Source organism: Ictalurus punctatus, chromosome 26, assembly GCF_001660625.3.
Source record: "Ictalurus punctatus breed USDA103 chromosome 26, Coco_2.0, whole genome shotgun sequence".
Classification (NCBI taxonomy): domain Eukaryota; kingdom Metazoa; phylum Chordata; class Actinopteri; order Siluriformes; family Ictaluridae; genus Ictalurus; species Ictalurus punctatus.
The window spans coordinates 13,628,840-13,643,399 of record NC_030441.2 but is presented as its reverse complement, the minus strand read 5'-3'; the positions used below and the strand labels follow the sequence as shown (position 1 = coordinate 13,643,399).

At 38.3% G+C, this 14,560-nt stretch overlaps 1 protein-coding gene across 3 annotated transcripts; it reads left to right on the top strand.

The window, feature by feature from the left end:
* Positions 1 to 438: 438 nt before the first annotated feature.
* Positions 439 to 14,560, top strand: si:ch211-243a20.3 (uncharacterized protein LOC100151507 homolog). 3 transcript variants are annotated; one of them, XM_047151321.2, is made up of 5 exons: positions 465 to 738; positions 2,605 to 2,650; positions 4,690 to 4,827; positions 11,029 to 11,158; positions 13,751 to 14,560. In XM_047151321.2, the coding sequence occupies exons 3-5, from the start codon at positions 4,704 to 4,706 to the stop codon at positions 14,064 to 14,066; spliced, it is 570 nt and encodes a 189-aa protein (XP_047007277.1). In that variant the 5' UTR covers positions 465 to 738; positions 2,605 to 2,650; positions 4,690 to 4,703; the 3' UTR covers positions 14,067 to 14,560. The 3 variants fall into 3 exon arrangements, with proteins under 3 accessions (XP_047007276.1, XP_047007277.1, XP_047007278.1); XM_047151320.1 differs by lacking the exon at positions 2,605 to 2,650 and having other exon boundaries at positions 439 to 738; XM_047151322.2 differs by lacking the exons at positions 465 to 738; positions 2,605 to 2,650 and adding an exon at positions 2,674 to 2,941.

Genomic DNA, 14,560 nt, shown 5'->3' with positions numbered 1-14,560 from the left:
CTATGTTGGCAATCTGTAAAATGGGTTACATATGGACCCAATACACACCGTTTAACTGTACTGATCCAACTTTGGAACTTTCTGAGACACCTCAGAAATTATATTTGATCATACAAGACTTTTACAGAGCATTGGTAATATAGTGACTTGTATTAGATATGATAAACTATTATATTATACTATACTATACTGCTATCATGCACAGAAGTTCTTCATATAGAACATGAAAGTCTTTCTATACTTTTATAGACTTTTAATGTGTGCTTTACCAAAATATCATTTGCAGTAGTGTGAGTGCTTGTGTGTGTGTGTATGGGGGTTGTTGGGAGCAGCAAAAAAACCCCCCAAAAAGCAGAAAGTGTCAAAAGTTCCCATCTGGAAACAGCTGGACTAGAGGGGGAGGGAGAGAGAGGGAGGGAGAGAGAGAGAGAGAGAGAGAGAGAGAGATGAAAAGAGTTGAAGAAGCATGAATTCTCTCTGTCCCAAATCAAAACAAGTGGGACACAGCTTGCATAGCTCTACCTATAATCACATTACACAATCACATTACTGCTGCTCAGAAAAGAGGGAGGGGAACAAACAAGAGATAGACAGCGATTCAGAAAGGGAAAAAGAAAAGCAGGAGAGAGCTGTAAAACAGTGGACAGAAGGTTAAAAGGAAATTCTGTTTTTGAATGATAAAAGTCCCACAGCAGGTGTAAGTTAACCAGCAGAAGAATACCATCACCTTCTGAAAGTGTAAGTGTAATGTTTATCTGAATCAAAAAAGATTCTTAAACATCTTCGTCTTTAATGATATCGTACTATAGTTTGTGCAAGTGTTTGGTTTCCTTCACTTTCTCTTCAGTAAAAATTCTTTAAATGTTATGTGACAAGTTCTTGATGTACCTCTGGTTCTACTGGCAAACTCTTTAATTTACATGATATGATGTCCTTAGTGATATTTGGCCTCAAACCCCTGTGCATGTGTTCATCCGATGATTCTGTTGGGAAAGTAGATCATTAGGTCTAGTTCAGGAGCAGAGTCTATAAGACATCTGTTTTGCCTATTGTAGTATTGCAGCTTATAGTATATAGCACCAGCATTTGGAAAGGTCCTTGTTTCTATTTCAGCTGTTCTGCTCAAACATTTTTTAAAGTCAGTGCTTTAATATTTGTGGATGTTCTTACATCTGGCACTAGTCATGAAATATCTATTCAGAGAAGAAACTCTGTTCTCTGTGTTACCACAGATTTTGTAAATGTAAGATAAATTAAATTATGTGGACCAACATCTAACCAGTCAAGATTCACCTGAAAATTATGTTGCCTTTTAATTCATAAAGCTCCAATTCTTGGCTAGCATTCAGATGCTCTATCCTCAACAGATAGATTCAGCTGAATCTGGCATTAAAACCATTTATATCCCAAAACCTGTGATTTTTTTTTTACTTGTAATGTTTTGGCCTTAGGGTTTTAAAATGGTATTTTATTTGGAGGAATTAATTCATATTTGTTATGATATTATGTATACTAAATCCTATGTACAATAGAATTGTTGGAATTAAAGTTTTACAAACTGGAGTTTATCCTTTATTTCTGAATAGTTCCAACTTCCAGACACGTCTACTGTCTTCTTTGTTGACTTTAGGCTTTGTTGACTTTTCAGCTGTCTCTTCATTCTGTTTTCAATTCAGCCAACTCAAACTGCGTCAGAGTATCTCTCTTGGCTTCTTTTCACTAAAGAGGCCTCTTGATATTCACAGGTCAAACTTGTTTCCTTTCAAAATCAGTTATCAAATTCAATGCTGACAACCTAAGTCCAGAAGTTACATCAATATTTATCTAAGAGAACCTGCGCATGCTAAAAATTTAGTTAGGTTATGCAACCTACCTGCATATAGTTCATGCCTCCAAGGTTGCCAGATTTATTTTAACTGTAGATCTGGTTTTACAATAGCATTTAGAAAACATGATTTTAAACACAAACACTTGCCTTTAAACCCCCCCCCCCCACCACCACCACCACCACCAAAATGAGGGATAGAAAGTGCAGATGAAAGAAGGATTTTTTTCCCCGTTTTTTCCTCTTTGATGTCAAATGTAATAGGATGTAAAATAAAAGCAAGAGACAATTTAAAATGAAAATAAATAAATAAATAAAAATAATACAAGAATATGAAAGGGAAGATGTATTGTGCCATGACTAGTTTTAGTTGTAATTATCACATTAATCACTGTACATTTAACAATATGGCTTGACGTTCATTATTAAGCAGCTTATAAAATAGCATTTGATCAAGCACGTACTATTATTTTGCATATTAATTTTATTTTTTATATCACACACTGACAGTTAAGGAACCCAAGAGACACTAAATTGGAGTTATGAAATTGTAATGTGTGTTTGGGATCTAATGTATTTTGTTGTGCTTTTCCATTTGTTATTTTGAATTTAAAAAATAATGGCAATCAGTAAGCTGATCGAATTGTTGTGTTGTTCTTAATGTTATCTTTAAAAGAAGTTCTCATGAAATCCTCAAGAAAAGAAATATCTTTGATTAAGATGCATCTACTTGGATACCATCCATCCATCCATCTTCTATACCGCTTAATCTTTTTCAGGGTCACGGGGAACCTGGAGCCTATCCCTGGAAGCATCGGGCACAAGGCAGGGTGCACCCTGGACAGGATGCCAATGCATCACAGGGCACACAATCACACACCCATTCATACACTACGGACACTTTAGACATGCCTACGATGCATGTCTGTGGACTGGGGGAGGAAACCAGAGTACCCGAAGGAAACCCCCACAGCACAGGCAGAACATGCAAACTCCGCACACACAGAGCCATGGGAATCGAACCCCCTACATTGGCAGTGTGAGGCAAACGTGCTAACCACTAAGCCACCGTGTGCCCTTCTACTCGGATACCCTCCATGCAAAACAAAGACAGAGGTCTAAACATCAGCGCAACCAATTTCGATATTAAATCTTCACAACATGCTTAACTCAACTCTGAATATGGCCCTTAGCCCTTAAATAATTCATTACTGGTAAATTACTGCATAAAAGTGCATGTGTGTAAGGGCCTATAGAGCTTTTATCTTTTATGCTCCAAATGAGCGCAATTATGATACCAGCTGCTCATGCTCATGAGACTCTCATGAATACAACCCCTGGAGTGAGAAAGTTGATCTTGGATCAGTTTTTGTCTTTCAGTGAACACAAAATTACACATTCATCTTGGAGGGATGGAGGAAGCTGATTCTAGATCAGCGCTCTTACACTGTGATACAGTCTCCATATGGGCCCTTGTCTTTATAAGTCCTGGGATGGGGGCCATTTGGAGGAATACCATGGCACTGACTCACTCTGTTTCAGTTCCCAGTGCCAGTTACATTCCTCCCTGATTACAGATTTATGTAAAGCTTTACCCTTTACACCCCACATCACTGATGTGATCAATACTGAGCACTTTATAGGCTTAAAACTGTCCTTTGTAGGGTCTCATCATCTGGGACTCCTGAACAAAGGCTATTTGTCTCTGAAGTTTCAGTTGAACAAATTAAGTTTTGGTTGAATTACAGCAGTCACAAGACCATAATTCCATTCTGCCTTTCTCAAGCTTGTCTGTTGTGCCTTTGAAAACAGACTGAATTTATTCATGCTTTTTAAAGTAACTAGAACAAAAACACAATGAAAGTACTGGAAAATGAAAGAAGAAGAAACACTTCTGACATTTTGACTTTATATCAGGATACATGAACATTTATTTTGCCTCTTTCTCTTTTACACATTTATCCCCTGTAATATTTTCCCACAACAGTACTGATCTAATATAAAGTCAAAAAATAGCAAATCCATCAAATGTATTAATGATATAAACTTATGGACACCTTCGTTTTCTTAGGGTTCCAACATGCTTGTACACAGGTGCCTCTGTAAATAAGAGATGGAGGTCACATGATCACTATTACAACCACCTATCTACTCCAGATTTACAAAGACCTGTCATTTTCACACTATTATTTCATTGTGATTGCTCTTACAGGGCTTTTTCTGTTCCATAATGAGGGAAGTTGCCTTAACACCCTCAACCTCCACTTTCAGAATGTAAACATTATTAGTAACTTAAATTATTTTTCAATACACCATTGGTGTCTGTTATGAAATATTCTTCCTGAAGTAGCTTGCAATAGCATGTGTGGGAGAGAGAGAGTGTTCAACGTAATGCTTGCTCTACCATTTAACGATGATAATGCTGAGATGCTTTTGGGAAACTTGGCTCTGTTTGTTTATGCACCTTGTTGACAGTACAGCAGTTATAATTAGTTAATTAGCAGTATGGGGTCACCAAAATATAAGACACCACAGCGATGAGTTAAGAGCCGGGTCATCCAAACAGCACAAAATTCAGTCCTTTCCTCATTCACACTTTGAGTTGACAGTGAGTCCCTAGAGACAGTCTGCTCTGTGGAGATTGCCATGGAGGTCAATGAAGTTGCCTTATTAGCTCAACTACGCTTCCTTTTTATCTCCTTCTGTGCATCTCTAATTGCTCTTCCTCTTCATCTCTCTCTCTTTCTCTCACTCTCCACTACCCGTGACTGTTCTGCCAACTCTTGGACTGAGGTACTGGCATTATGAAGCTGCAGATCTGTTTTCCATTAAACTTTTGAAATCCCCCTCTTCTCTTTCTCCAGGCCTCTGAGCCGTCATGCCCATTCCCATGGCAACGAGGACAGTAATGATGCTGGCTGTCATCTTGATGTTTTTGGCTTTGTCGCGTGCAATGAGCAATGAGTTGGACGATTATGGCACCTGGAACTATAGAGAAGGAGGTAAACATTGAAAAAATTGCATGCAAAAGAAATGACTCAGTGGGTTTAGTGATTTGAAAATGTCACTGATTTAATAGATATAGGCTACAGCTTCTATAGTTCCTGCTTACATCATTAATAAACAACTTTGCAACAGTGTTGCATCATGCTAGCTTCTTTCCTCATACTTCCTGCACATGCAGTTGCTATCAAAATTATTCAACCCCTATTGCAAATCAGGTTTATTGACAGAATTTACAGACGTTCAGTTGTTTGCAATGAACACATCAAACAAAAGCAGTTTAAATAGTTCAACACAACGAATGCTTCAAGTGGTTTCCCCAAATTCAACTGAAAATGCAACTTACCATGACTTCTCCAGTTTCAAAATTATTCAACCCCCTGAACAGAATCCCTCAAAACAACACAAATATGCAAAAATGGGCTTCATTATTTGCACCAGGTGTGCTTGAGCTGGAACTTGAGCTGGAACTCATGAAATACCTCAACTGGCTAAGGGTAGAAAATGTATGAAATACTTAGACAGGACAGAAAAGGAAGCTATCAACAGCTGCAACCAGATTTCTGAGTAGGCAGGTTGTGAAAAAAACCCTTGAGTGACAGCAAAAGACCTGCATCAAGACTTGGTGGCAACAGGCACTGAGGTTTCAGTGAGCACAGTAAGGCACGTGCTAAACACATAAGGTTTCCATGCCGGAACTCCAAGACGTACACCACTACTGACCCAAAAGCACAAGAATATTCGGCTCAAAATCATACAAATAAGCCACAGAAGTTTTGGGATTCTGTTCTGTGGAGCGATGAAACAAAACTGGAACTTTTTGGCACGATGGATCAGCGGTACGTCTGGAGAAGGAAGAATGAAGAATGAACACTCTGTCCACACTCATGCATGGTGGTGACTCGGTGATGCTCTGGGGCTGCTTTGCATCCTCTGGCACTGGAAACCTGCAGCGTGTGGAAGGCAAAATGGATTAATTGAAGTATGAGGAAATCCTAGGAGAAAATGTCATGCCGTTTGTGAGGAAGCTGAAGCCCTTCCATTGGACCTTCTCACAGGACAATGATCCCAAGCATACCTCAAATTCTACCAAGGCTTGTTTGCAGAAGAAGTCCTGGAAAATTCTACAGGGCCATCACAGTCACCTGACTTGAACCCAATCTCTGGTGGGATTTGAAGAAGGCGGTTACAGCGCACAAACCCAAGAATATTACTGAACTGGAGGCCATGAGGAAATGGCTAAGATTCCTCAGGAACACTGCAAGAAGCTGGTGTCTGGCTATGCATCTCATTTGCAGCAGGTCATAACAGCAAAAAGGTGCACTACTAAGTACTAAAGATGCTTGCCATGATAGGGTTGAATAATTTTGAGACTGGCGAAATCAATATAAATTCATTTTCAGTTGAATTTGGGGAAACCACTTGAAGCATTGGTTGTCTTGAACTATTGCAATTGCTTTTGTTTGATTGCACACAGCTGAAAGTCTGTAAATTTTGACAATAAACCTGATTTGCAATTGGCGTTAAATAATTTTGATTGCAGCTGTGAGTGTTAAAAGAGACAAATAACTGAATTAGTGATAAAAGAAATATATATATAACTTCCCATTCAACACAGCTTGCTTGCGTGTTCCTACATGTACTGTATACATTATTAGCTTATATACAACCGGTGCCAAATGACTAACTTTCATAGATCAATCCAGTACAGTACATAATAATACAGTATGTAATGTACTGCTCGGCAGTACATTTGAACTGTCTCAAAGAACTGTCTCAAAGTTTGAAAGTCAAACCTTCAGGGCAGAAATGCTAATTCTATTGTTACAATCATTGCCAAATCAAATTACAATTACAAATGACCCATTTTCATATCATATTATAATCAGATGTTAATTACAAATGACTTCATGACGTCTGCGCCTCATTTAGAAATGTGCAAGAGGTCAAGCAAGGACAGTACCAAAGTAGATAACCAAAGTTATTTAATAAGAATGATATCCTCAATGTAAAATCTGAGGCTTTTTTGTCCATATCTCAATCACAATTAATGTTCTAGCATTTTAAAGTCCGGTCACCCCCAAAAAGTGAAAAGGGAGAGAATTGAATTTAAAGATTTCATTCCAAAGTCTGTTGAAAAGACACAGATACACCAGCTATCTAAAAGCTACTTCTTTATAATTAGCCTTTATTAATAACCTACAGACTGACAGACTATTCATAAGTCCCACTCATCCAGCAGTGATTAGATATAATAATATAATAATATCCTTTATTTCATACATTATTTCAGAACATTATATTTACATTATAGACTATTTTAAGAGTCCTCAATAACTCAGTTAACTCTATATTATGCCAGTTGAAATCTTTTCGCCACACAAATAGGATTTAAACTAGCATTTTCTACAAAATCCCTGAAGTAATTTTGGATTCCTGACCTAAGTTTTGCTTAGTTCAGGATGCAACAGCCGAAGAAAAGCAGGTCAGGCCACATTATCCCAGTCTTATTCAGTTTACATTGTCCCCACATTACAGAGTCCTGCTGATGACATTTAAATTCCTAAATGGTTTAGCTCCGCTATATCTTGCGATCTCTTGGAGTAATACTAAAACACGCTGAGGCACTTGCAGACCCAAAATGAAAAATTGCTAAACATGTTATTATTTATTTATTTATTTATTGGTTAGGGTTAGTAGTAATTTTGCCAAAATTCACCAGGTTTTCAGAAGCTTGAGGAAATAGCTCATTAGTGGCCATATGAGTTTATTACCTCATAATAAGGAAGTGTATACCTCCAATAGTCTTGTGACTATTAATTAATAGCTTATTGACCTAAGTACATTTAGTTAAATGTCCTTTACCTCAAGGAATCACAGATGAATAACTATACAAATAAATTATTTTTCCCCGACACATGGACATCCTAATTTTTCTTACTTCTTCTTACTTCCTTATAATGTTTAGTATGTAATCCTTGTGGAAAATATAGTGAAACATATATGTAGTGAAAATATTGTGAACTGTTTTAAGCATTTAAGCATAAAAATGATTAGCAATGTATGCACAGGGCATAATACTTGAAAACAAAGCTAAACAGAGATCCAAGAGTCATTTATTTGTCATTTACACAGTTACTCTGGGTACACTGGGCATTTAGACATGAATGGTTGAGCTGTTGCTGTAATGTAATAAGGTAAATGGTGGGCAATGGCAGAGTAAAGTGACATGGGCTATTAAGTAAGCAGAACAGTAAATACAAGTACAATAAATAGAACATTTTTTATTTGTCTTTTATTATTTTTTATTATTATTATTTTATTATTTGAAGAGTAACTATCTGAATGTCAGGAAAGTGATGCTAATAAAGTGTTGCAGTGCTAGATGATGGACTACTGGCTGTTAAGTAGTCTGATTGCTTGAAGGTAAAAACTGTTCTTCTGTCTGGTTGTCTGTGATTGGATGCAATCGAAGCATCTGCCAGTTGGCAGTGTCACAATCAGGCAATGAGCATGGTGACTGCAGTCATTAATGATACTGTGGGCCTTTCTCAAATAACGTGCTTGGTAAATGTCCTGTAAGGCCGGGAGTTTATTTCCAGTGATGAGCTGTGCTGTTCTCACCACTCTCTGAAGAGCTTTTCAGTAAGATGAAGACCAGCTACCATAGCAAACATTGATGCAGATGGTCAGAATTTTCTCTGCAGTATGGTGCAGCAGTAGAAGTTTGACAAGATGTCCGACGAAATGCCAAACTTCTTATGCCTCCTCATAAAGTAGAGACATTGAAAGGCTGCTCTCACTACTGTGGCTGTGTGGAGGCTCCAGGAGAAATCCTTGGAGATGTGGACAGCAAGGAACTTGTAGCTCTTAACTCTCTCCACCTCCACCCCATTGATGTAGAAAGGGAGCGTGACCCCCTCTCTTTGACTTCCTGTAATCCACAATCATCTCCTTGGTCTTGCTGACATTCAGAGAAAGATTGTTGTCATCACACCATGCTGAAAGTGCTGACCTCCTCTCTGTAGAATGTCTCGTCATTGTTGGTGATGAGTCCCAGGATGGTTGTATCATCAGCAAATTTGAAGATGATGTTGGAGTTGTGCTTAGCAGACCATATGTGAACAGTGAGTACAAGAGGGGGCTGAACACACATCCCTGTGGAGCACTAGTGTTGAGTGTCTGTCTGTAAAGGATGTGTGGCTGCCAATCTTGACCACCTATGGTCTGCTCATCAAGAAGTTTAGCATCCAGTTACACATGTGACTGTTAAGTAGGGAGGATGGTACTGAATGCAGAGCTATAATCAATTAATAGCATCTGCACGTAGGTCTCTCTTTCTTCCAGGTGTTTCAAGGCAGAGTGCATAGCCATTACAATGGTGTCATCAGTGGATCTATTAGCGCGGTAAGCAAACTGGACCAGATCCAAGGTGTCTTATAGAGAGGAGCAGATGTAGGATTTGACGAGACACTCAAAGCACTTCAATATTACTGATGTCAATGCTACTGGATGGTAGTCATTCAGGCAAGAGAAAATGGTTTTCTTGGAGGGATGATGGTGGTCAGCTTGAAGCATGTGGGGATCACTGTCAGACTCGGAGAGAGATTAAAGATGTTAGTGAAAAGATCTGCTAACTGGTCAGCACAGGCCCTTAGGACACATATGTGGAGGCCATCAGGACCTGGTGCCTTCCAAGCATTGACTCTCTTAACGGCCCTGCTCACTTCAGGTGTCATGGTCAGCAGGTAATTTCCCAACAGGGAGTGAATACCCTCTTATAGTCCTCTTGTGAATACCTCATAGATTAATACAAAAAAAGGCTTGAAATATTTCACTTTGTGTGTAATGAATGTAGAATATATGAAAGTTCTTCTTTTTTAATTAAATTACTGGGAAAAAACGAACTTTTCCATGATATTCAAATTTTTTGAGATGCACCTGTATGTTTGGGGTCAGATCCATGATCGTCTGACTCCACTCTGTCTCTGAAGTCTCTTTTGGCAGATCAGATCTGATAGCATTTTGAAGGTCATACTTGGACTTCTTGTAGGCAATCAGGTCCCCAGAGTTGAAGGCTGCAGTTCGTGCTCGCAGCCTGGCGCACACCTCTCCACTGACCCATGGTTTCTTTTGGGAATTGACATTACGTTGACTGTTGAAACAACATCCTCTGTGAATTTGTTGATGTAGCTTATAACAGAGGCTGTGTATTTATTTATGTTGTCTCCTGCTGCATCGTGAAGAAATTGCCAGTCTGTGGATTCAAAGAAGTCCTGCAGTCTGGAGATGGCATCCTCACTCCATTTGTGAACTGCTCTAAAAACCGGTTCTTCCACTTTGAGGCATTGTCTGTATGCAGATAACAGCAATATGCTAATGTGGTCCCCTTTGCCAAAGGCAAGAGGGGGAGAGGTTTGTAACTGTCCTTTAGTCTTGAATAGCAGTGATCTAAGGTTGACTTTGTGTGGGGAAATTAATGTGCTGGTATTATTTGGGAAAAACACTCCTCATATTCGCCCTATTAAAGTTTCCAAAAATGATAAAAGCAGCCTCAGGAAATTGTAATATTCAAAACACTAAAAATACATTAGCTATAATAATATATTTATAGTAATAATTAAATTGCCTGTAGATTAAATTGTGACTATTGATTGCTGCAGTAATTGTAACATCTTGTGCAACCTGTTTATTGCTTTTAAACCCTCTTTTACAGATTTTAATTTATTCTTACAGAAACCTGCTACAACACAGGCAAACATTTTCTCCATTCCCTCACTGTGTACATTCACATAATTAACTGTCTTGAACAATGCAAATCATCATCACTAAGCAAGTCTTATAGAATCCAGAGATCTAAATATGAAGTTATTAATTTACAATAACGACAGAAATATAATGAATGTTTTTTTTTCTATTAGATTTCTAAAGTAATAATAACCCTCATGGAGATACAGCAAATATTATGTACAATATGATTTTACAGGACTGAAAATTACATTGTGGTCTGCTCACAGTCTGTCAGTTTTACAGCTTTTAAAGCCCTGCAGTTAAAGCAAACTAACTTGAGGACACAAGGACACCAATTTACTGATCTCATTATCTTCATCACCTCTGACTCGAGGTCACATGGTGTCTCACACAACTCGTGAGTATTTAACTTAATGTTTTTTCTGCTTGGTCTTGTGTTGTCATGATAGCGGAGCACGTGAACGTGGCTAATGTTCGGAGTGTGACGAGAGTTCTGGACACTTGGGGCAAACGCATCTTTAACGAGATCAAGACGCTGCTGCACTCCCAGCCCAATACTCTCCTGCCTGACTACTCAAGGTATACTGCTGTGTTTACACACTTTCATTTTTCATTACAGCATTATGACTCCCAGGATTACTCTGACTGCGTCTTGGCTAAACAGAGAACCAGTGATTGGCCAAAACTGCATGCCCTAATAAATTATTGGCAGTTATATTGGATGATAGTGCATCCTCTGAGATGTGGAGTCTACTGTAGTAGCCTGGAGACTATGGGACAAGAGTGGTCACACATATTTTTCCATGAATGTATGACCACTCTCATCTCATAGTCTCCAGGTTACTACAGTAGACTCCACATCTCAGAGGATGCACTATCCTCCAATATAACTGCCAATGATTTCTCAAGGATTGTTTGGATGCATAACGGTTCTGTCTTTCTAATGGGGTTTTACTTGGAACCTTTTCTGAAAAGGAAATGCTCTGTTCTACATTAAAGAGATAAATATTTGACATGGACAGATTAACTGAAAACTGGTTTTCTACTTAAAGTGCATTAGAACAGTGGTTCCCAAACTTTTCCAGGGCAAGGCCCCCCAAATGGCATTAACATTTGACCGAGGCCCCCTGTCTTTAAAACACATTAAAAATACAGACTTCTGAATATATCCCTCTTTTTTAATTAATAATTACATCTTACATGTTTACATTACATTACATTAGGAATTGATTGTGTGTGTGTGGTTGTCTGAGAGTGAGAATTTATTTTTCACACCAAATTGTTGAGGCCCCCCATGGCCCCCACTTTGAAAACCACTGCATTAGAACACACATCACTGATGTCTTGACCTTTATTCTTTTCACTGGATTAACTAAGCACCCACAAAATTATCTAAAATGTGTAGGCAAACAATTAAACATTTACATTAGGAAAAACAATGTATATTATTAAATGTGTATTAATGTATGTGTATTTCTACATATAATTAACAATATAATTTGAATGATATCCTGGAAAAACTACATTTCACCATATTACTGTACAATGGATCTGAATAGTTTTGTTTCAGGCTTCTGTTTACATTTTTCTATTATTATTATTATTATTATTATTATTATTATTATTATATTATTATTACTATTAGCTATTAAATATTTTGTATATTAAAGACAATACAATATAGTAACCATATTATTTTAAAGATACCTTAATAAAAGTTCTTGCAACTTGCCTAAGCAATAAAAGGCCTGTGAATATGATTTTGACCAAATTCAATTCAATTCAATGTTATTTGTATACCGCTTTAAACAATGGACATTGTAACAAAGCAGCTTTACAGAAATATATAAATTCAGGACATAAATTTTTTAAATGTATAAATTTATATCTAATGAGCAAGCCAGAAGTGAGGGCGGTAAGAAAAAACTCCCTCACACAATAAGAGGAAGAAACCTTGAGAGGATTCCTTTCTATAACTGTGTACTATATAGTCAAAAAGTGCGGCTGTGTAACCAGGAAAATTTATTATAGTAATAAAATGCCAAATCTTCAAAGCCCCGACAAAAACAGTCACCTGGAACATGTATGTGTTTTCTTATTTTCCATATTCAGTCATTTATTTTAAAGCATATTATTTATTAACTGGCACCCTGTCCAGGGTGTACCCCGCCTTGTGCCCCTATGCTTCCTGGGATAGGCTCCAGGTTTCCCCGTGACTCTGAAGGAAGGATAAGCAGTATAGAAGATGGATGGATGGATGGAATATTTATTAACTCCTAAAAATAAATTACTTTGTAGTCATAGGAGTGAGGAATGTAAGCCTGGATGCACTGATGGCTCCTGGGATTTTAAGGGGTTAAATATTTTGTGCAGGCTTTACCTACATGCATAATGGATCTGATCACAAATTCTCGACTGCTGCGAGTTATTACATGCATGTTATCATGTAATAACAAAAATAAAAATCAACACATATCTGTTCTTATTTTAGATTGAAAAGATTAAATCTGAGTTACAATTAGATGGAGCACCAGAACCTCACCATGAATCAGTAACGAACAAATCTGCTGTCTTTTTCATCTTGTTTACAACATTTCTGTATCTCTGAAAATATTAGCTGCGGTTGTGCCCATGTCTGGGTAGCTCTGCTTTGCAGGTTGATATGAAATCATATTTTCAGTTTGCTTCAGAGTATTCATTTTTTTTTTCTTCCTGTAACTGAAACAGACCAGACCCTCAAACATTTACACACACACACACACACACACACACACACACACACACACACACACACACACACACACACACACACACACCTGCTTTCTCATATAGACACATTTACTAACTTTTTTTCTCTGTAACAAACATGCACCGTTACCCACATACTGCCCACACTTTTTCCTTGCTACTGAAGCACACACACTCCCACAAACAATTCACTCTCTCTCTCTCTCTCTCTCTCTCTCTCTCTCTCTCTCTCTCTCTCTCTCTCTCTCTCTCAACCCTCAAATATTTACACACACACACACACACACACACACACACACACACACACACACACACACACACACACACACACACACACATGCATAAGCACACGCACATGCACACGCACACACACACACACACACACCCTCACTCTCTCTAAAATTTTATTCTTTGGCTTCACAGAGTACGTCCGCTCTCAGAGTCCCTCAACGATCTCTTCAGAGAAGTCTCCCACTTACAGAGGCGCATCACAGACCTCAACAATCGCCTAGCAACCTTGGAGCCCTTTCTCCGTCGTCATGGCTACTACGATGAAGACAAGGAGGCCACCAAAGGAGCCCCCCAGAGCCTAAAAGGTGTAGGCACGAGTCTGGCACAGTACCCACGCCGGTACAGGGTACGAGTGGCCCAGCCTGTGAACAGGGTGGTTCGAACCAGGAGAGTGAGGGTGTACAAGGATGAAAACGGGAAGGTCAAAGTGAGGAAGATAGAAAGATAGATAGAACGGAGAGACGAAGATATATTATAGACAAATATATACAAAGATATTAATAATGAGCAAACATTATTAAGAATGTATTGAATATAATCAGAAATTTGTCCGTGTTGAAATGTCATTCTCATATCAACCTCATATAGTGAGTCACATGCATCATATAAATTATACCAGAGTATGTTCTCTCTGCTGGCTGCACTAGCGTAAGCTCAGATCTCAAAGGTCCAATCAGAGTTCTCTGGTAGAGGAAACTTTAAGAGGCTTTCACTGGACTGTAACTAACACCTACAGCACTGAAAACTTCGCCTAGCCTGTTAACAGTCCCCTGGTGATCTAACTTTTTGATCAAGTTAAGATTAATTTTACAAACCTCAAAGAAAATGTTCTGTTTGTATATTGGTAAGTTTGTTTGGACTTTTGGGATCAGGATTCAGGCTAACACAGATGTGACACAGCTTCAGCTGAATAAACTGCTTCTCAATAAATGTGTGCTGAAA